Here is a 20,840-nt window from a genome sequence, read left to right as displayed (position 1 = left end):
GCATGTTTGGTGGAAATTGTCCAAAATACCTCAGAAGAGTAGCGAAAACAAACAAAAAATAGACAAATGTTCCTCAAATTATAGTGTGATTCCTGAGTTAAAGGCAGAGTTTGATTGCATTACAATTTTAAGTCTTAAACAATATTAACTTTCTGACACTCACAATGTTGTTTTACAATGTATGAATGTATATTTTCAACACTACAGAAAACAGTTCTTCTGTCCAAAGACAGAGCCAAGGAATTCAAGTTTAATTAGTTTTGAGAACACAAAAGATTCTTGAAAAAGAGATACAGTAGCTGTATATTAAATGTCAACTAACATTCACAATTCTCACCTATAACAGTCTGCCATAAATATTTGTTATTTTTAGCTAGAAATGAGTTACAAGGTTTTGCATGGCTGATATCAAAGACCCATCATACATACTGCCAAGGCAAAAGTTTGTATATAAAAAATACTGTTTTAATGTGTACAAATGACAAAGTATGACCCATGTGTTAAATTGTGGTCATTGTATAGGGATATACCTATAGGACCTAAAGGATATTTGCTATTTGAATTTGACATTTCTTCTTGAAATACATTCATGTCTACCTTCGATCTATTTCAGCACTTGTTTTGTGACAGCTTTAATCCTGAAGCTGAAGTATGAGTAGCAGTGAGTTAATCCTGAGGTATAGAATAGAATAGAATAGTATACAAATAATGAATGTTTATGAGTTCAATACAAATATTTCATGAGGTGAAAGCTGGAACATACCATTCAATGAGGCGAAGCAGAGTTGAATGGTATGTTTATTTGTCAATGTCAAAATAATACAGTTATAAATAACAATGAGATACAGTTAACAACGATACTGTGGCAAATTAGAGAAATAATGGAGATGCTAAGTTTTGCCATTGAAATATTTGCTTATTTATTGAGCATGCTACAATGAAACAATGCATTAGCTTGAAACACAAAGCATAGCAACTCCAAAAGGGTATCACTGGATGGAAGAGTTTAATACTGTTTGGATTTTAACCCATGTATGCCCAGTTTATATATATATATATATATATATATATATATATATATATATATATAAAAAACTGGGCATAAATGGGTTAAAATCCAAACAGTATTAAACTCTTTATATATATATATATATATATATATATATATATATATATATATATATATATATATATATATATATATATATATATATATATATATAAGTGGAAAAAGTTGCATTAGTACCTTTGAGATTTTTTATTGTGAGTAGAAAATGACAGAGATACACTTCGGCAATCACTGTTGCCAGTGGGGCAAAACGGGTTAAAAATTTCAGCGACGTTTATCGGCATACCACAGAAAAAGACCTCAGACTGAGTTGTAACCCACAACCTTTTGGTTATGAGTTGACAGCACTGTGAACATATCATGACTGATAATTCTAAACCTCCTTTTTTCACATTTCTCACCAAACTCATGGGCAGGATTAAAATGACACCTTCACAGAGTTAAAAGCACTTACGCAGAGTTAAATAAACACTGACAATCAACTGTGTGAAACAACATCACTGTGCAAAGGTACAGTATAACACAGAGATTAACACTTATAGATTTAAAATCAACTCCAAAATACTATATTTGCCTCAGATTTTAACACCCCGGTGTTTGCCCAACACTTGTATCATTTTCATTTTGCCAGCAAAGTCAGATTTTTTTTCTCCCTCCCTATCTGTGAATGCTGAATTCTCAGTATCATTTATCATGTCAGTATTTGGTTCCATCAGCCAAGGAACTGTTCTGGCCAAACTGAATCTGCCCATTTTTAGCTTGCAACAAAGTGTTCCAGCCAAGTCCCGCTTCAAGGCCCAGGAATGTTCCTAAACATCAGCAGAGAGCAGCAAGAAAAAAAAATGTGCTGATGTTAAACAGGAAGCAATGTAACAGCCAAGTCACAGCCAGACTTTACTAAGAAGTTTAACTTCAACTTTTGTACTTCAGTGTACAAACTGGTCTGACTGTGGCTGACAGAAATCATATATATATATATATATATATATATATATATATATATATATATATATATATATATATAGTGTTGCCACAGTTACTTTGAAAAAGTAATCCAATTACTGATTACTGATTACTCCTTGAAAAAGCAACAGTTACTTTACTGATTACTCAATTGTAAAAGTAACTAAGTTAGATTACTAGTTACTTTTTTAGTTACTTACCCCAGCTGCTGACAACAATCTTCTGCCACCTCCACATGACAATGATACTTGTTTTGCCAAAACTCACTTTATAGTCACCCTTTCTTGACTTCAATGAAAATAAACACTTGTTTTGTAAAAATGTAAAATAAAGACCTCTTTCTTGACCTCATATTTAACTGTTGACAGCACTGTAACAGTAAAACTTGCAATTTCTAACCTACATTGTTTATAAATGTTAACTATTAAATTCTTTTTAACATTTTTGTAACATTTAAATTCTCTCTAAACTCTCTTTAGGGGTGTTGTGGGGAGGGGGCACATCCCTGCCCCACGCCCCCATTCCATCTGGAGTCGCCCCTGCTTTGGCGTTTGAGCACAAAGAAATTATTTATGCAGAAAACATGACCAGATTTACAGGTAAGAAAGTTTTATTGCGTTTTCACATCATGTGGTCCTCAGAAAGAGAGTTTAGGTGCATTTGAGTGGAAAATAGTGTTAACTGTTGACACGTCGGAGAGGATCAGCTGTTTTTAGCAGCAGATACGGAGCGGCTCAGCTCAGAATTCTAAATAAAGGAGAAAAAAGCATAAAATGTCTTTGTAAAGCTCAATGCAGGTATGCTGTTGTCAACGCACTTTAAGAGGTGAGGACGATCATAGCTGCTGTAGAAAACTGCGGATGAAAAGCTCATAGCTCCCTTAGCAGTTCAGTCAAACCCCGACCCCCTGCCCACGGACCAAGTTTAATGCTGCTATCGACCCACAATGTAAAAATAATACTAACGCAAAGTGACTTGGAGAAGTAACTTTAATCTGATTACTGATTTGGAAAGATTAACACCTTAGATTACTCGTTACTAAAAAAAGTGGTCAGATTAGAGTAACGCGTTACCGGCATCACTGTATATATATATATATATATATACACACACACACATGCACAGCAACATGCAGATCATGGACCTGGCTGAAGGACACCCTAATGACAATAGTGATAATGAAACAAGTCTCGTGTTAACACCAACATTTTTCTTTTTGGACAGGGGATGAAGCCTACAACCCTCTGGACATACAGCTACTTTTCAAACCTTGAGGACACTGCTTCTACCTTCAATAACAAAAAATCTATTTATAACCAAATGCTATCTTGGCCAGATGGTGGATTAGTGGTTAGCACCATTGCCTCACAGCAAGAAGGTTATGGGATCGCTTCCCGCCTGCGTCTTTCTGTGTGGAGTTTGCATGTTCTGCTCCTTTCTCTGCCCTTAACCAAGGCACCGTGATCCGTGGTTGCCCACTGCTCGTAGTGGTTGAATTATTTCCAACTGTAATTAAGATGGGTTAAATGTAGAGGACAAATTTCATTGTATGTATGTACAATAAAGGGCCTTATTATTATTATTATTATTATTATTATTATTATTATTATTATTATATTGGACCCAACTGTCTGTATTACTTTAGTAATGATGAGGGAAAGACTCATTCCGTTCATCGAAATAAACTTGATAGAGAGCTGGTTTTATTTGATATAAAAGTGCTTTGCATTTATGGACACTTGAATGTGTATGTGAGCTTAGAGGCAAGCAAAACAGAAGGTCATGAAACTCATGTGGATGAGTTCATCCCAGAACAGCACAATTACCTTGCAGTGCTTTGGTTCCAGAGAAGGCACAAGGAGCGGCCCGGTTTAAGTTGCATACCAGACGTGTGGATACGATACACCACCTCATTACCATCAGCCAGGGGTTGTGACCCTCTGCCCTTGAGGCTGACAGAGAAGATCTAGACAGAGAGAACAAAAGAAGCTTTGGAATGCTCTACTGAGTCAATACTGCCACCTGCTGTTTGATCAAAAGTATTTTCCACCCCACTGTTAAAACTGAAACCGTTACCTACCTTCCCACTGAGGGCAGTGGTTGTTGTATGGTTGCTGAGGAACCAGTGTTCAGTGCTGAACTCAGTCAGTTGGATGTGCTGACAGGCTGACGGCGTAAAAGCACCAGACAGCGGGACTGGTACCTCCAGCAGGGTATCTGGTAGATTAAACAGGTCTTCATTACGACCCCTGAATTTGTGCCCATTGATCTGCGTGGGGTACCAATGATATGCTGAGATGGACAAGTACGGACAGGTGTCCAAGATGATACCCCCTCTGGACAAAAAAAAACAAAAAAACACAAACATACATTTAGAAAACTAAGAATGACATGCTTAAGAAAGTGTACCTATACTGTTCTAGAAATTATATCACCACACATTCTCGATCTCATACAAGGCCATTAAGGTCATCGTGACTTCAAAATAACAACACAAGCAGATGAAATCTTTTGTGGTGTGGTATTTCGACATCATGCTAATGTAATAGCCTTGTAAGGGATTGAGAACAGATGTTGGTTGAAATTTTCAAAACATATTTCATGGGAAACAAAGGACCAAATAGACTTGTTTGTAGCAGACAGCATCCTTGGCATTGACACTCACTTCTCTACACACTGGCTTTGTGTGAGGAGGGAGAATGCAAATCGCTCAGCCACCTCAGCGAGATGGCTCAGGCCCCGGGTATCGACTCTACTGGAATTGGCCAAAGCACACAGCAGGTCATAGGTCAAACTATGACTACTGCTCTCTAATGGAGTGCTCTCCGCCTCTGCCAGCACCTGATGAGAGAGAGAGAGAGAGAGAGAGAGAGAGAGAGAGAGAGAGAGAGAGAGAGAGAGAGAGAGAGAGAGAGAGAGAGAGAGAGAGAGAGAGAGAGAGAGAGAGAGAGAGAGAGAGAGAGAGCTGGTACTGGGGACTGAGTGTGCTGTTTTGGAATATTTTACAAAAACACCTGGAATAATATGGCTTGTTGTGTAATGAAACATCCTAATGGATCATTTAAGATGTCTCTGTTGCAGTATTCATGCTGAGTGAAAGTTTTGTTGGATATAATGTTGTATGTTGATATAATGTTAATGTACGATTACTGAGAAAATAAGCAGCTCAGGACTTTTAATGTTCACAACAAAGTAATCCCTTAGGAAAACCACCACCCAGTCCCCAAAAATATGATTTAATAAACACCCAAAACCCAAGTTACCTGGTTCGGACTCTAAGAGAGAGGCGTGTTGCATCTTTCATCCCACACGGAGGTACCCACACTCCACCCCTTTACGCATTAATGAGTTCACCATACAGCTGCTGTGAACATGGCGATGCCTAGAACAATGTTCTATAGAGACCAAAACCAATGAGAGATGTTGTGTACACTGTATTTGTGCACACACATACAGTGTTGCAATGAGAGGACAAAATTGTTATTTTAATTCTTATTTTTACATTCATAGTAGTTTGATTAATTTGTGCATATGAAGTAAATACTCAAACAATTTTGAAAAGTTAGAAAAAAGTGTGGTGGTGATGCCATATCACATATTTACATATTTACATCTGACCAATCAAAACCACTTCTGTGCTTAATACATGTATTTCCATGCTTGTTATTATCCGTAAAATACACCCAATATTAATATTTCTTCCAGAGGGTATTATTTTCTATTTCAAGTCTCCAAGTGCACTTGGAAAATTGGCAGAGTGCACTAATTGAATGTGGGAAATAACTGAATCTTTTGTGAACACAGTACATTTTTTTGAAATTTCTCCCTCATAACAGATATCTACATCAGCCACAGATGGGAAAAACTGTGTTGAGCTTCACAGAGTGCACAGACCCTGCTTGTGCATGCAGGTGCACATTTTAATGTGTGTGCTGTGTTCTACTGTTCTTATGAAATATGTTTCTGCATTTTGTTGATACAGTACTGTGTTACTTTAATAAGGCACGGGAACATCGCATCAATGCGTAGTGAGATACTGCCATTAGAAACACTTTAACCGCGGACATTCATCATCTGGTTTCTCCAGCTAGGTTTGTGAAATACTGATTAAATCACAGAGAAAGCTTTTGATTAATTGTGTTAGTGTTAATGTTAATAAAATATGTACCTGTTTGTGTTTTCTCAAGACGTTAGACATAATAAACACATTAGTGTTAGTAGATTGGCATTCACTTGTTTTTCTAACCGTCTCACCTTTCCCAGAACTTCGAGCACTGCGGTCATCTGCTCATGACTGAGAGACGTGGTGACTTCATTCATCAGTCCAGCCAGCACCTGGTCCAATGTGGTCTGCTGAAGGGGCTGATGTAAATGTGCCAATAAAGCCCAAACAGTGTGGCTCTCTCTCGAGACCACAGTCACATTAGCCAGCCCGAACTCTGGGTGCACTTTCGCCCCTGATGTGGCACTGTAGAGCTTCACCTGGAATCGCTTTGGTGTAGCTGCGGACGAGGCCTGATCAGGGGTCAGGTAAATATCCAGTGATGTGTTATGCTTGCCCAAATCAAAGGTTAGCTCGCCTTCCTGTTCAGGAAAATCATTCCCTGCTTTAGCAGGCCAAATTATAAAAGGACCCACTGCCTCTTCTCTGGGAAGTTCCTGGAAGAAAAACACAAATATTTTTGTCAAAAATCTGAATGCTGGACGCTGTGAGTCAACAGGTTCATGTGGGAAACATAAGAACTGTGTCATCAATTATACTGAAAAATAAACTACATATGTATAAATCATGAGGGTTTTTTTAACAGGAAGAAATCTCAGACAGACCAGACTCAGCGGGATGGTTATCTGCTGTGATGATTCTATTAAAACATAACATAAGATTAGACCCATTTCCATCGTAGAATCTTGTGGGCTATTATAGGGGGTCTGACTTGTTTGAGTGTGTTCACCACGGGGACCACCCCTGAAATCTGATTTTTGTGATTATTTCTTTGTGGCAAAGCAAGTCCCTACATTTAGCACTAATTATTGGAACACAAAATTGGTCTGGTAAGCTCATTAACCCTTGACCTCCTTACACAGGTGAATCGCATCATGAGAAAGGGTATTTAAGATGGCCATTTACAAATGTTTCTCCTCTTTGCTTCATCAACAGTTCGATATGTACTTTTGATCGGCCTTGAAATGCCATAGGTGGAGCTTGATGCTGATTGGCTGAACACATGGACAGAAGACAGAAAAACAACAAGCACTTTGGGAAAGTGAAAGTAATGTTGTGTACTGGGAATGTGGAGACAAAAGACACTGCTTTTTTTTTTTTTTGTTTGGACCAACAAGTTAAACACATTGTAAAGCAGTGTAAAGATAAAAGACAAAAGCTGAACCAAGATTACAAGTGTCTGAACCACCACAAAAACAAAAGTGGGTCAGACCACAAAAATTAACACAACACTGCACCACAGGCAGTTAGGTCAGACAACTCACTGTGTTTTTGTTTGGCGATAGATGCTGCAGTGGAGGGGATGTTATGTTTGAGAGGTCAGGTCAACAATTAATGAAACATATTTTAAGAGCATGCAGGTGAGCCCCGTTAACTTGCACAAGTTGGGCTCCATAAAATCGGGCCGCGAGTTATCTGAAACCGTGAGTTAATGAAGTTGACCAACCCCCCCCCCCCCAAAAAAAAAACAGTATATTATACAGTAGTCTGAATTAGTACAGTATAACACAGTCGTCTGAATCTAAATTGACCGTGAGTAAAGCCGAATCGTGACTTACGCAAGCACGAGTTAATGGCGTTCACCTGTAGTCAGAAGCCAAATTAAAACATAAATTACTCCTGCATTTGACTTCTGAATACTAACACTGTATGCTAACAACAGCAAGCAAGCAAACATTTTATGTTGCTTTGCATCTAACTTTAAGGTTAAATTTCGTTTGCTAGCTTTCACTAGCATTATATGCTTGCTGTCATTACAAGCCCAGTGGTTCTTCATGCAACATGAAATGTTGCAACTGAGACAACAAAAGTATAAAGTATAGTTGTATGCAAAAGTTTGGGCACCCCTAATAATTTTCATGATTTTCCTTTATAAATCATTGGTTGTCTGGATCAGAAATTTCAGTTAAATATATCATATAGCAGACGAACACACTGATATTTGAGAAGTGAAATGAAGTTTCTAGTATTTACAGAAAGTGTGCAATAATTATTTAAACAAAATTGGGCATGTGCATAAATGTGGACACCCTTGTCATTTTATTGATTTGAATACATTTAGCACTAATTACTGGAACACAAAATTGGTCTGGTAAGCTCATCGACCCTTGACCTCCTTACACAGGGGCATCCCATCATGAGAAAGGGTATTTAAGATGGCCATTTAGAATGTTTCTCCTCTTTGCTTCATTTTGGAATAAGGTGCTGTAGACTGCTGAAACTAAGTTATTTGGACATAACAAGGGGCCATATGCATGGCTGAAAAAGAACACATCATTCCAAGAAAAATGCTTGCTACCTACAGTAAAATTTGGAGGTGGCTCCGTCATGCTGTGTGGCCAGTGCAGGTACTGGGAATCTTGTTAAAGTTGAGAGTCACATGGATTCCAGTCAATATCAGCAGATTCTTGAGAACAATGTTCAAGAATCTGTGACAAAGTTGAAGTTGCGCCGTGGCTGGATCTTTCAACAAGACAACGACCCTAAACACTGCTCAAAATCTATGAAGGCATTCATGCAGAGGAACAAGTACAATGTTCTGTAATGGCCATCTCAGTTCCCCAGACCTGAATATTATTGAAAATCTGTGGTGTGATTTTTAAGTGGGTTGTCCATGCTCGGAAACCAATAAATCTGACTGAACTAGAGATGTTTTCTAAAGAAGAATGGTCCAAAATACCTTCAACCAGAATCCAGACTCTCATTGGAAGCTATACAAAGCTTTTTTATAGGCTGTTATTTCTGCAAAAGGAGGATCTACTAAATATTGATGTATTTTTCTGTTGGGGTGCCCTAATTTATGCACCTGCCTAATTTTGCTTAAAGAATTACTGCACACTTTATGTAAATCCTACAAACTTCATTTCACTTCTCAAATATCACTGTGTTTGTCTGCTATATGATATATTTAACTGAAATTCCTGATCCAAAGAACCAATGATTTATAAAGGAAAATCATGGAAATCATCAGAGGTGCCCAAACGTTTGCATACAACCGTATAAAGTCATTGTCTGCAATGGCAGATAACTGAATACACAAGATGTAGATCAGTCTCAGAGATTCAAGTTACTGTAGTGTATACTGATGACACATCTTGGTCAATGTGGTAGGAGATGTCCCAGACCTACTCTAACCCAGGTGGACCTACACCCTGTCTTGAAAACATTTTTTTCCACTCAGCAAAGTGAGTTAATCAAGTCTGAAAGTTCTGAAATGGTATTTCTGTGTGTCGATGCAGGATCTTATTCTTTCAGATACAAGATATCCAGAAATTCACTACACATGTGCTTGACATGCTTTTGTCTTCAGGGCATGTTACCACTCAAAGTCACCTCTTCAGTTCTCAATAATTTATATTTCACTGTGCTCCTCAGTTGTCTGCATTGATTATCAGCCTCCCAAGTACAGACCTCTGCCTAATGGTCGAGTACCACCGCCACTCTGTGCAGCCTAACCCCCCCGTCCACCCATGCTGTCTGCTCATCCACCGCTGAGGAAAATCCCCAAACAAACTCATCTATAAACTCCCAATAATCCATCTTTTATTCACCATAATATTGGCATCTCTTTGCAGCACTGGGGTTCCATTTGCCTCAAGAAATATGACATTTGCTTGTCACTTACCAATGTGCGGTAGCGCACAGACATGACTGAAGCTGTGCTTGCTTGTCTGTAGACCTGGAGTTTTAGTCTTTTGGTCTCTCGAGTGGCTGTGAGCAGTCTGTGATCCACTGCAAAAAAGATGACACCTTGCGGGTCGTCACTCTCTGCCAAGGTGACGTTAGCAAAACGAGTAGTCTCATTAATGGTGGCACCTTCACCCACATGATAAATCTCCACCAAGAACCATGTCCGATACTCTGGTTCCTACAGCAATAAGGATGAGTGGATAAATGTTGTACATCTTATTACGATTATGCAAAGAAACTAATTATCCTGAGTATACAGAAACTTGTATGCCGTATATAAGATTTGTAGGTGTTATATCACACAACAGAATGATGGTCTAATCTTTCGCCTGTTTTTGCTAAAAAATTTCACACCAACCAGTTCCAAAATGTAGCATCAAGATATGAAAGACCTGATTCATCATTTATATACAGAAGTCTTCTTCAAATGTTCACCATTTCACACCAAATGGATAAGCAAGGCCATGGAACCACCAACATGTTGCCACCAACAGGCTGCAGCAGGAAACACACCTCATCATCTTGGACCTCCATCTTAAGAATGCATATTGTCTCTCCTCTCCTGCACAATACAGTTCCTGAGGACTGCACCAACTCTCTGGCTATGTTGATTCCGTTGCTGACAAGTGTTAGATTGGTCTTGCTGAATGTGGCTCTCCAAAACACCTGCACATCCTCAAAGGCTCTGAAGACAGTAAGAAGACCAAAAAAATAAATAAATAAAAAAAATAATTTCATTGGCAGCTGGGAAGGGTTAAATATCAAAATGAATGTTTCACAAAATGATTATTTACCTGTTTTCTTGCCTCTGCAGGTAGAGTAGGGCAGTTCTGTTGTTTGAATCTTCATCCAGAACTCGGCCCTCCAATGAACTAAGGCTGAATCCTAAAACACCATTATGGAAGTCGCTCCCTAGTACAAATATGACAATAAAAACACTGGTTCTTTTTTGGTGGTGGGGGGCGGGTGTGCATTTGACAACTTAAGTTAAAATATTCCCTGTGATTAGCAGAGCAAGCAAGCTATGACGCTGTAAGTCAATCAGCGGGCCCATAAAATTCCTATATATAGTCCAATAACATCTACTGCATGTCCACCTCTGAAATAGTGAGGATCAGTGAACTTATTTTTGGGATATGTTGGCATCTTTTAAAATGTACAATTACCACAAGATAAAATAAAGACAGACACAGATTGACCTATCAAATGCTTATGAATTTCACTGCTAATCATAGGGTCCTGCTGCCCACTGTTGCTTTTTGGGTAACCAGTGTATGAAATGGGATGGTTCTGTGATAGTTGTATAGTGGGGCCCTGTATGAATCATATGGTTTTTTAAATGAGTATTGTGATGCCTTGAAAGGTCAATTACTGCATGGAAGGGTTAGAGTTAGGGTTAGGGTTAACCCTAACCCTAACCCTACCAACCCCACCGTATTTCACCCCAAAAGGCAATCCCCTACTTGATCTGTTGCCCAGGTGTCATGATGCAGACAAGGGGTTGGATTTTGACACCCCACGATAGGGGAATCATGATATGTATTGTATCATGCATTGCGTGTATTGGGTGTATTGTTCCACCCCTAGTATGCACATTGTTTTCTAAACACCAAAGTGGATGTGGTCAAATGTTCTTTTGTTTTTATTTGTTGGGGGGGGGGGTTATGGTATGAAGCAGTTAAAAGTAGGATGACGTGTTGAACAGACACCCCAAGTCCATCAGGAATATCTTTGCTTTTAGTATGGCAAAGAGGTTGGTGGCGATTATTAGAATAATATAAAATAACTAAATAAATAAATATAGTGGTATTGGTGAAACTGGAGAACTTAAAGTGAAACAAACTCATGTTAGAATATCATTAGAACTTCTGAGTGATCTAAAGCATTCAGTTCTTCTCAACTAATCAAGAGCTAACAAACACCTGAACGAGCTAATTAGCTATAGTCAGAGCAGGGAGGAATAGAAAATGTGCAGGTCAGAGGTCCCTGAGGACCAGGGTTGGGAACCATTGATAAAAGGATGCATTCAGGATTAATTTTATGTTATGTATCAAAACTAACTGTATGTACTAGCTGGATTGTAACATAAGTAATCCAGATATAAATATTAATTTTGTGTGTGTAACTCATTCAGGTAAAGATCATTGTGTTATTAATTTACCAAGGATAATAATTTTGGTGACAACCCCAAATCCCTGGTCTGGAGTGTCTGTGATCTGCGCCCCTCCCTCAGGGTCACTGAGGAAGATGTAGAATTCTTCCTGTCCCTCAGGTTCTGTGTCATCCAGGATGATGAGAATCACCTCTGTCTCATTCTGACCATCCTGCAGAGACACAACAGTGGACAACAAACGGAAGTCCTGTTCCTCTTTTGCTAGTGTTCCAATTTGTTCCAGAGAGAAGGGTAGACGTGAACTTGTACTTCCATCTGGATGAACAAACACAACCAAAAACACTTTAAGGACATTTATAAAATTCACAAATCTCGAGAAATTAAAGCGCAGAAACACACCTCCATATGCTTGGACTTGAACCCTCACAGATCCAACTGTACTGTCCGACCTGCGCACCCGCAGAACCACTTTCCGCTCCTGCTTGGCATCTTCATCCCTGTCCTCGGATATTTGAACCAGTCCAGGTCCTATACTCAGCACTCCGCCATTCGCATCACTTGCCAGGATGGTGACAGTAGCCACGCTGTGCTGAGGGTTGAGACGAGGCAGGGTATCTGCCCATGGTAAGTTTGCGTTAAGCACAAGGACATCTGTTAGGTTGACATGAAAGGACTCATCAGGCTCAGAAACAGAGTCATCAAGTATTGACAGGAGGAATGAAGCGTTGGTTTGATGTGGCGAGTCAAAGACCAAACGTCCGCTTGAAATCCCGGTGAAGTCCTCTCCTGCAGCTGCATTGGCTGTTGTTGTTGTGTATGACAGATAGGTACTGTTGCTACGTGAACCATAAAGTCGCTGCACGTATAACGTTATGGTCTGGATGTCCTCTGCGATGACTAAATGACGGGAACCAGGGGAGAACTGGTAGATGCCCAGTGGTTCCACTTCTGCCACAGTAAATCCAGTCCTGTGCAGGTATAGAAATCAAAGCATAACTAAACTTGATAAGCACAACATAAATATTTTTTTTCTCAAGAGTCGTCAAAGAAGGGCAATCTTTCTGAAGAGATTCAGATGATCTGCCCTCTGTTACTGTTATACAATAAAAATACTTGAGTAATGACCCTGAAGCACCATTTTTACTGAAATTATTCATTAGATTTTTTAAACCGTCCTCCTTCAAAAAATGCCCCAAACATTGTTTGTGCAAGCACCTTATTATGACCTATAAATTTTTAATTTAGTAAACAGCAACCTCAAGCAGTTGAGCAAAAAAAAAAAAAAAAAAAAATTGCTCCAGTCATAGCTGGCTCATACTATTACGGACACATACAGGTATATTATTGGAGAAGCAATTAGCCTCCCGTTTTTATGAATAAAGGAGGAAACATGCAGAAGCAGAGAAATGGACTGCACTTGATGAAAAAAAATCCCTTCTTTTTCTCAATTAACCAGATTATCATGTAGTTAATTCATAAAACAGCCCTGATTTTCTGAGTTATCCAGATAACTCAAAATCCTGATAGAACCGCATGACCCGCGGTACGACTAAACACCAATAGGAGCCGACAGGAGGCCTAACACCAATCAAAAAGTGTTTCCAAATCTTTGACTGGTACTGCATGTGGGAAAAATAGGAATGTAATGATGCACAAAAATCACAGAGGTTTTCAATACAGTGAAAACAAGAACCACAATATTAAAGATATTTAGCCTACATTCTTTAGGTTTGTATGGTTTAACAGTCTTTTCAGGTGGTACAAAATCTTTTTTCTTGAATTCTTGTGAAATGTATGCAAAAACATATGGAACTTATACTCTGCTGTGACTTCGTACATATGATTTTTTTTTTTCTCTTCATGATACACTGTTTGAAAGATGTGACTTATAGGGCAGAAAATACTGTATGTTTTGGGATCTGTGAATAGGAGTAAAATTGCTTTTGACAGTGACCACCCTGCTAGAGGGCAGATTAGTGTTTACTCACTAGATAGCAGCAGCACATTATCCCCACTGGCCACGGTGGGGTGTGGGATACAGAATCACGCTCTGTCTGTGCGTGCATTCATCCATGCTTACGTGTGTCTGTTCTTTTCTGGATTATGAGTGGAATTTATGCACGAATGCTTTAGTTATTATGGGTGCAGGATGCCCAACCACGAGTTAAGGAGTATAGTTAGCATGAATTCCATTATGTGGGTGCGTGTGAGGGAAAGCTATGAATCTATGTGCAGGTTGCAATGGATTGAATGAGATGTGTGGTAATGTGAGGAGCGTGAGGAGTGTTGCATCGAGTCTCCAAACTGCAGGTGCAGACCCATGAACATGCAGGGGACGCTGGTCATGTAAAGAAACACATGGTACAAAGCACCCCCTGCTCCTGCGGGAGAAGATATGCACCGCAACAGGACCAGTGCCAAGCACTACCAGGAGGTGACAAATGACCACAGGGACTAGAGACCAGCCACCCCACCAGAGGGTGCAGTCAACCAGCCTGCAAGCAGGAATGAAGCAGTAAGTAATCAATATGGCAGACAGGACCCAACACCATGCTCCACAACATTGATGTCCCTGCACCAGACCCAATGGGGAGGCACCTCCACCCACCAGGACTGGCCAAAAACCATTCAAGAACATTATGTGCTAATGAAGTTCATTTTTGTCCCAATTAAAAAGATGACCACTAAAACATATAATAATAGAACCTAGTTTGTTACTTTTCCAAAATTCTCCTCTAAGGGATGTGAAACCACAGGTATAGGGGTAACAGGCACCCAAACAGTGAAAGCGAAAACCATTACACTTATGTTCATTCAAGGAGGACCCCCTGATTTGATTTGGCCTCAGAAAAAAGCGAGCTTATTGAAAGATGATTACCTGAGTTTGACAGCGTTGGCTGCATCATGAGTGGACGTAGCAGCAGTAAGATGTATGGCATATGTCATCACCTCAGAAACCTCAGCAACAGCTGTAAAAGTTATGACTTTAGTGCTTTCTCCATGAGCCACTGTCAGTGAGCCTGAATATTAGGAAGAAAAATAGGGTTTCATTCATGACAATCATTTGAGGTAAAGAAACAATGAAGTCATTGCATTATGTAAAGAGGAAAGTTCAGACTGATGAGCTCAGACCCAGGGACATTTAAACTGTACTTGCTGTTAAATTCATACAAATCAGGGGAAGGAATAAATTTTACATATTTGAATTTGGTCAATGGGCTCTTGCTCTTGCTTGCCTCTACTGGTGGTTGGCTCTCACTGCGGTATTGTATCACTTCCTGTTCCGGAGCACAGCGGTGTTTTGCTGTATCTGTTAGCTGTTTAATCTGCATAGTTAGATTGATCTAGATAACCAGATAACGATTTGTTTCACAGTGTAATCTTCACGTGCCTTAACTAAAGCACTCCCTCTGCTGAATCATCTCTAAATTATTTACACATTATTCACTTTGTATGTTTTTAGGAATCAGCTAGCTTAGCACAGCTACTAGCTCTTAGCCGGTTTAGCATGGCGGCTTCTCCTGTCTCTCCTGCACTTTTCTGCTCTGGGTGTGAAATGCTTAGTTATTCCTCGGCCTCCTTTAGCAGTAATGGTACTTGTAATAAGTGTAGCTTATTCGTAGCTTTGGAGGCCAGGCTGGGCGAATTGGAGATTTGGCTCCGCACCTTGGAAAATCCTACAGCTAGCCAGGCCTCTGTAGTTGGTGCGGACCAAGGTAGCTTAGCCGTCGTTAGCTGTCCCACAGCAGATCCAGAGCAGCCGGGAAAGCAGGCCGGTTGGGTGACTGTGAGGAGGAAGCGTAGTCCTAAACAGAAGCCCCCTGTACACCACCAACCCGTTCACATCTCTAACCGTTTTTCCCCACTCGGCGACACACCCGCCGAGGATCAAACTCTGGTTATTGGCAACTCTGTTTTGAGAAATGTGAAGTTAGTGACACCAGCAACCATAGTCAATTCTCTTCCGGGGGCCAGAGCAGGCGACATTGAAGGAAATTTGAAACTGCTGGCTAAGGCTAAGCGTAAATTTGGTAAGATTGTAATTCACGTCGGCAGTAATGACACCCGGTTACGCCAATCGGAGGTCACTAAAATTAACATTGAATCGGTGTGTAACTTTGCAAAAACAATGTCGGACTCTGTAGTTTTCTCTGGGCCCCTCCCCAATCGGACCGGGAGTGACATGTTTAGCCGCATGTTCTCCTTGAATTGCTGGCTGTCTGAGTGGTGTCCAAAAACTGAGGTGGGCTTCATAGATAATTGGCAAAGCTTCTGGGGAAAACCTGGTCTTGTTAGGAGAGATGCATGTATTAGGATTTCGGCAATGCATTCGGGATTCGACGCACATTAGTGGAAATACCCTGGATCTGGTTCTCGCACGTGGTATTGCTGTCACGAATATTGACATCATGCCTTTTACATCAGTGGTCTCTGATCACTCACTTATTAAGTTTACAGTTTCACTGCCATGTTTAGTGGAACAACAACCTTATTTATCATTAACTAAAACTGAACTAGAAGCTAGATTGCCTGATGTCTTAGCCTCAGTTTTGACAAATACCCAGTCAGTAGACAGACTTGTGGATAGTTTAAACTCAGTGATCAGAACGACACTCAACATGACTGCACCACCTGTGTTGAAACCGCGCTCCCCCAAATCGCAGTCACCAATGATTTATCAATGATTACCTGCGTGACCTCAAGCATAAAGCAAGAGGTCTAGAACGGAAATGGCGTCGTTCAAAATTAGAAGTATTCCACCTTGCATGGCGTGATGCTATCTTAGACTATAAGCATGCACTATTGGCTACAAAGCGGACCTATTACTCTGATTTGATCAACAAAAACAAGCATAACTCAAAGTTCTTGTTCATCACGGTGGCAACACTTATTCATGGCTACCACCTGTAGTTTGCTCTCCTTTTACAGCACAAGATTTCCTGGATTGCTTTGAGAAGAAAATAGATAACATTAGGTGGAACATATTCCAGCATGCCTTAACCCAGCCACTACACCCTGCTATTGAGGTGGGCGCCACTACTGAAGTATTACCTAGATTTACAGAATTTGATGGTATCTCTCTAGACATGCTGACGAAACTCGTAACGTCAACAAAAAGCACAACCTGTTTATTTGATCCTATACCAACAAAACTGTTTAAGGACCTGTGGCCCACTCATGGGCCGATTGTGCTGGAAATTATTAATCTTTCTTTAACTTCTGGATCTGTTCCTAAACGTTTCAAATATGCAGTGATTAAACCATTACTTAAGAAACCTAATCTTGACCCTAGTGTATTGACAAACTATCGGCCGATATCAGATCTATCATTTTGCTCTAAAATTCTGGAAAAAGTGGTGTCACGGCAGCTTGTAGACTATCTTACTGAGAATAATCTCTTTGAGCCGCTGCAGTCTGCTTTTAGAAAATATCATTCCACAGAAACGGCTCTCACTAAAGTAGTGAATGATCTTCTGCTTACAGTGGATTCGGACACCACTACGGTTCTGTTGCTGTTAGATCTCAGTGCTGCATTTGATACAGTGGATCATGATATTCTACTTGATAGGCTGGAAAATCATTTTGGGATTACTGGGAGTGTCCTTGCATGGCTGACGTCATACTTGACCAGTCGTTCTCACTGTGTTTTGTACAGTAACACTACCTCTAACCTTAGTGACATGAAATTTGGGGTTCCTCAGGGGTCTGTCTTAGGCCCCTTGCTTTTCTCCCTTTATATAGCACCCCTTGGGCACATATTGCGGCATTTTGGGATTACCTTTCACTGCTATGCAGATGATAATCAGTTATATATGCCGATAACTGCTGGAAATCTCGTTCACATAAAATCCTTAGAAGATTGCCTTGCATCAGTGAGAAGTTGGATGTCTAGAAACTTCCTACTTTGAAACTCTGAAAAGACTGAAATGATGGTTCTTGGTCCAGTGAGACTTCGGCATCAATTTGACCAGTTAACACTCAGCCTAGGCTCTTGTGTCATACATCACACTGACAAAGTGAGGAACCTTGGGGTAATTTTTGATCCTTCGTTGTCCTTTGGTCTCCATATTAGAAATATTACTAGGACTGCTTTCTTCCACCTGCGAAATATAGCGAAGATTCGTCCCATCCTGTCTATGGCTGATGCTGAGACCCTGATCCATGCGTTCATCTCTTCTAGATTGGACTACTGCAATGTTCTATTTTCTGGTTTACTGCAGTCTAGCATTAGGGGTCTCCAATTGGTTCAGAATGCTGCAGCCAGACGTTTGACATGAAGCAGAAAGTTTGACCACATTACACCCATTTTGGTGTCTCTTCACTGGCTTCCTGTCCCAGTGAGATCAGATTTTAAGGTTCTGCTACTAACCTATCAAATTATTCATGGACTGGCACCTCCCTACCTAGCTGACCTAATTAAACCTTACGTACCGGCCCGGGCTTTATGTTCTCAGGGTGCAGGACTACTTTGTGTCCCTAAGGTAAATAAGAAGTCTGTGGGTCACAGAGCTTTCTCTTATCATGCCCCTGTTCTGTGGAATGATCTCCCTGCGTCAATAAAACAATCAGATTCTGTGGAGACTTTCAAGTCCAGACTTAAGACACAGTTATTTTCCATTTCATATGGCTAGCATACTGGTGCAGTTTTTTTTTTTACGCTTTTTACTCTTTTAATTCATGTTATTAGTAATTGAAGTGGGCCGCGGCCTCAACTTCACCTAAATTCTGGGTCTTTTAGTGAAGCTTAGGGCTAGTGGCCGGCGATCACCTTAGTATTTCTTCTGTTTTTCTTGTTGTTTAATGCTGGCAAATTATACAGTATTTTTTGTCTATCTGATGCCTGATTCTGTTTTTCTCTGTTTAAGGTGCAGCTCCATCCAGAGATGGGAGTTGTGTTTGTGTTGGTGAACCTCCTGTCCTGTGCACCAACAGCAATTCTTGTATATTCGTCCGTAAATTGTTCTGTGAATTATTTCTGTAATTTATGTTTGTAGCATGGCCCAAGCAGAGGGTCACCCCTTTGAGTCTAGTCTGCTTGAGGTTTCTTCCTCAGAGGGAGTTTTTGTTGTTTTTGTTTTTGTTGTGATTTGGCGCTATATAAAGGAAATAAATTGAAACTGAATTGAATTGAAATTTGGATGGAGCAGCTCTCATTTCTAGAAATCCTGCCAATTTTATTAAACCCTCCAAACCATGACTATCCAGGGTGGGGACCAGGAAGTAGAGTTGTAGTCTTACACACCTCTCTGCAGCTTCTCTCCCCCTGCCATCCCCCCAATACCCCATCCCCGTAGAGACGGTGCCTGCTCCCAGACCACCAACAACCAGCAAAAATCTATTTAAGCATAAAAATTCAAAAAGAAAAAATAATATAGCACCTTCAACTGCACCACAGACTAAAACAGTTAAATGTGGTTTATTAAACATTAGGTCTCTCTCTTCTAAGTCCCTGTTAGTAAATGATATAATAATTGATCAACATATTGATTTATTCTGCCTTACAGAAACCTGGTTACAGCAGGATGAATATGTTAGTTTAAATGAGTCAACACCCCCGAGTCACACTAACTGTCAGAATGCTTGTAGCACGGGCCGAGGCGGAGGATTAGCAGCAATCTTCCAGTCCAGCTTATTAATTACTCAAAAACCCAGACAGAGCTTTAATTTATTTGAAAGCTTGACTCTTAGTCTTGTCCATCCAAATTGGAAGTCCCAAAAAACAGTTTTATTTGTTGTTATCTATCATCCACCTTGTCGTTACTGTGAGTTTCTCTGTGAATTTTCAGACCTTTTGTCTGACTTAGTGCTTAGCTCAGATAAGATAATTATAGTGGGCGATTTTAACATCCACATAGATGCTGAGAATGACAGCCTCAACACTGCATTTAATCTATTATTAGACTCAAATGGCTTTGCTCAAAATGTAAATGAGTCCACCCACCACTTTAACCATACTTTAGATCTTGTTCTGACTTATGGTATGGAAATTGAAGACTTAACAGTATTCCCTGAAAACCCCCTTTCTGTCTGATCATTTCTTAATAACATTTACATTTACCTTAATGGACTACCCAGCAGTGGGGAATAAGTTTCATTACAGTAGAAGTCTTTCAGAAAGCGCTGTAACTAGGTTTAAGGATATGATTCCTTCTTTGTTATGTTCTCCAATGCCATATACCAACACAGTGCAGATTAGCTACCTAAACTCTGTGAGTGAGACAGATTATCTCGTCAATAGTTTTACATCCTCATTGAGCACAACTTTGGATGCTGTAGCTCCTCTGAAAAAGAGAGCCTTAAATCAGAAGTGCCTGACTCCATGGTATAACTCACAAACTCACAGCTTAAAGCAGATAACCCGTAAGTTGGAGAGGAAATGGCATCTCACTAATTTAGAAGATCTTCACTTAGCCTGGAAAAAGAGTCTGTTGCTCTATAAAAAAGCCCTCTGTAAAGCTAGGACATCTTACTACTCATCACTAATTGAAGAAAATAAGAACAACCCCAGGTTTCTTTTCAGCACTGTAGCCAGGCTGACAAAGAGTCAGAGCTCTATTGAGCTGAGTATTCCATTAACTTTAACTAGTAATGACTTCATGACTTTCTTTGCTAACAAAATTTTAACTATTAGAGAAAAATTACTCATAACCATCCCGAAGACATATCATTATCTTTGGCTGCTTTCAGTAATGCTGGTATTTGGTTAGACTCTTTCTCTCCGATTGTTCTGTCTGAGTTATTTTCATTAGTTACTTCTTCCAAAACATCAACATGTCTATTAG

The 20,840-nt window shown here is 40.0% G+C and overlaps 1 protein-coding gene across 3 annotated transcripts in view; it reads right to left on the bottom strand.

Annotated features, from left to right (window-relative positions):
• Positions 1 to 20,840, bottom strand: part of adgrv1 (adhesion G protein-coupled receptor V1) — a 444,323-nt gene that overhangs the window by 229,447 nt on the left and 194,036 nt on the right. For 2 of the 3 annotated variants that reach the window (XM_034170035.1, XM_034170036.1), the window contains exons 77-86: positions 14,936 to 15,077; positions 12,457 to 13,025; positions 12,106 to 12,372; positions 10,739 to 10,856; positions 10,458 to 10,629; positions 9,880 to 10,122; positions 6,287 to 6,691; positions 4,698 to 4,873; positions 4,113 to 4,368; positions 3,859 to 3,998 (exon numbers count right to left, since the gene is read on the bottom strand). In XM_034170035.1, coding sequence (XP_034025926.1) covers positions 3,859 to 3,998; positions 4,113 to 4,368; positions 4,698 to 4,873; positions 6,287 to 6,691; positions 9,880 to 10,122; positions 10,458 to 10,629; positions 10,739 to 10,856; positions 12,106 to 12,372; positions 12,457 to 13,025; positions 14,936 to 15,077 — 2,488 coding nt within the window. Of the gene's footprint in view, positions 1 to 3,858; positions 3,999 to 4,112; positions 4,369 to 4,697; positions 4,874 to 6,286; positions 6,692 to 9,879; positions 10,123 to 10,457; positions 10,630 to 10,738; positions 10,857 to 12,105; positions 12,373 to 12,456; positions 13,026 to 14,935; positions 15,078 to 20,840 lie in introns of those variants that run through there. The other variant, XR_004560688.1, reaches the window with a different exon arrangement.

Source organism: Thalassophryne amazonica, chromosome 5 (assembly GCF_902500255.1).
Source record: "Thalassophryne amazonica chromosome 5, fThaAma1.1, whole genome shotgun sequence".
In the NCBI taxonomy this organism is placed as follows: Eukaryota; Metazoa; Chordata; class Actinopteri; order Batrachoidiformes; family Batrachoididae; genus Thalassophryne; species Thalassophryne amazonica.
The sequence above is the reverse complement of the archived record's forward strand: the minus strand, read 5'-3'. Positions and strand labels throughout refer to the sequence as shown.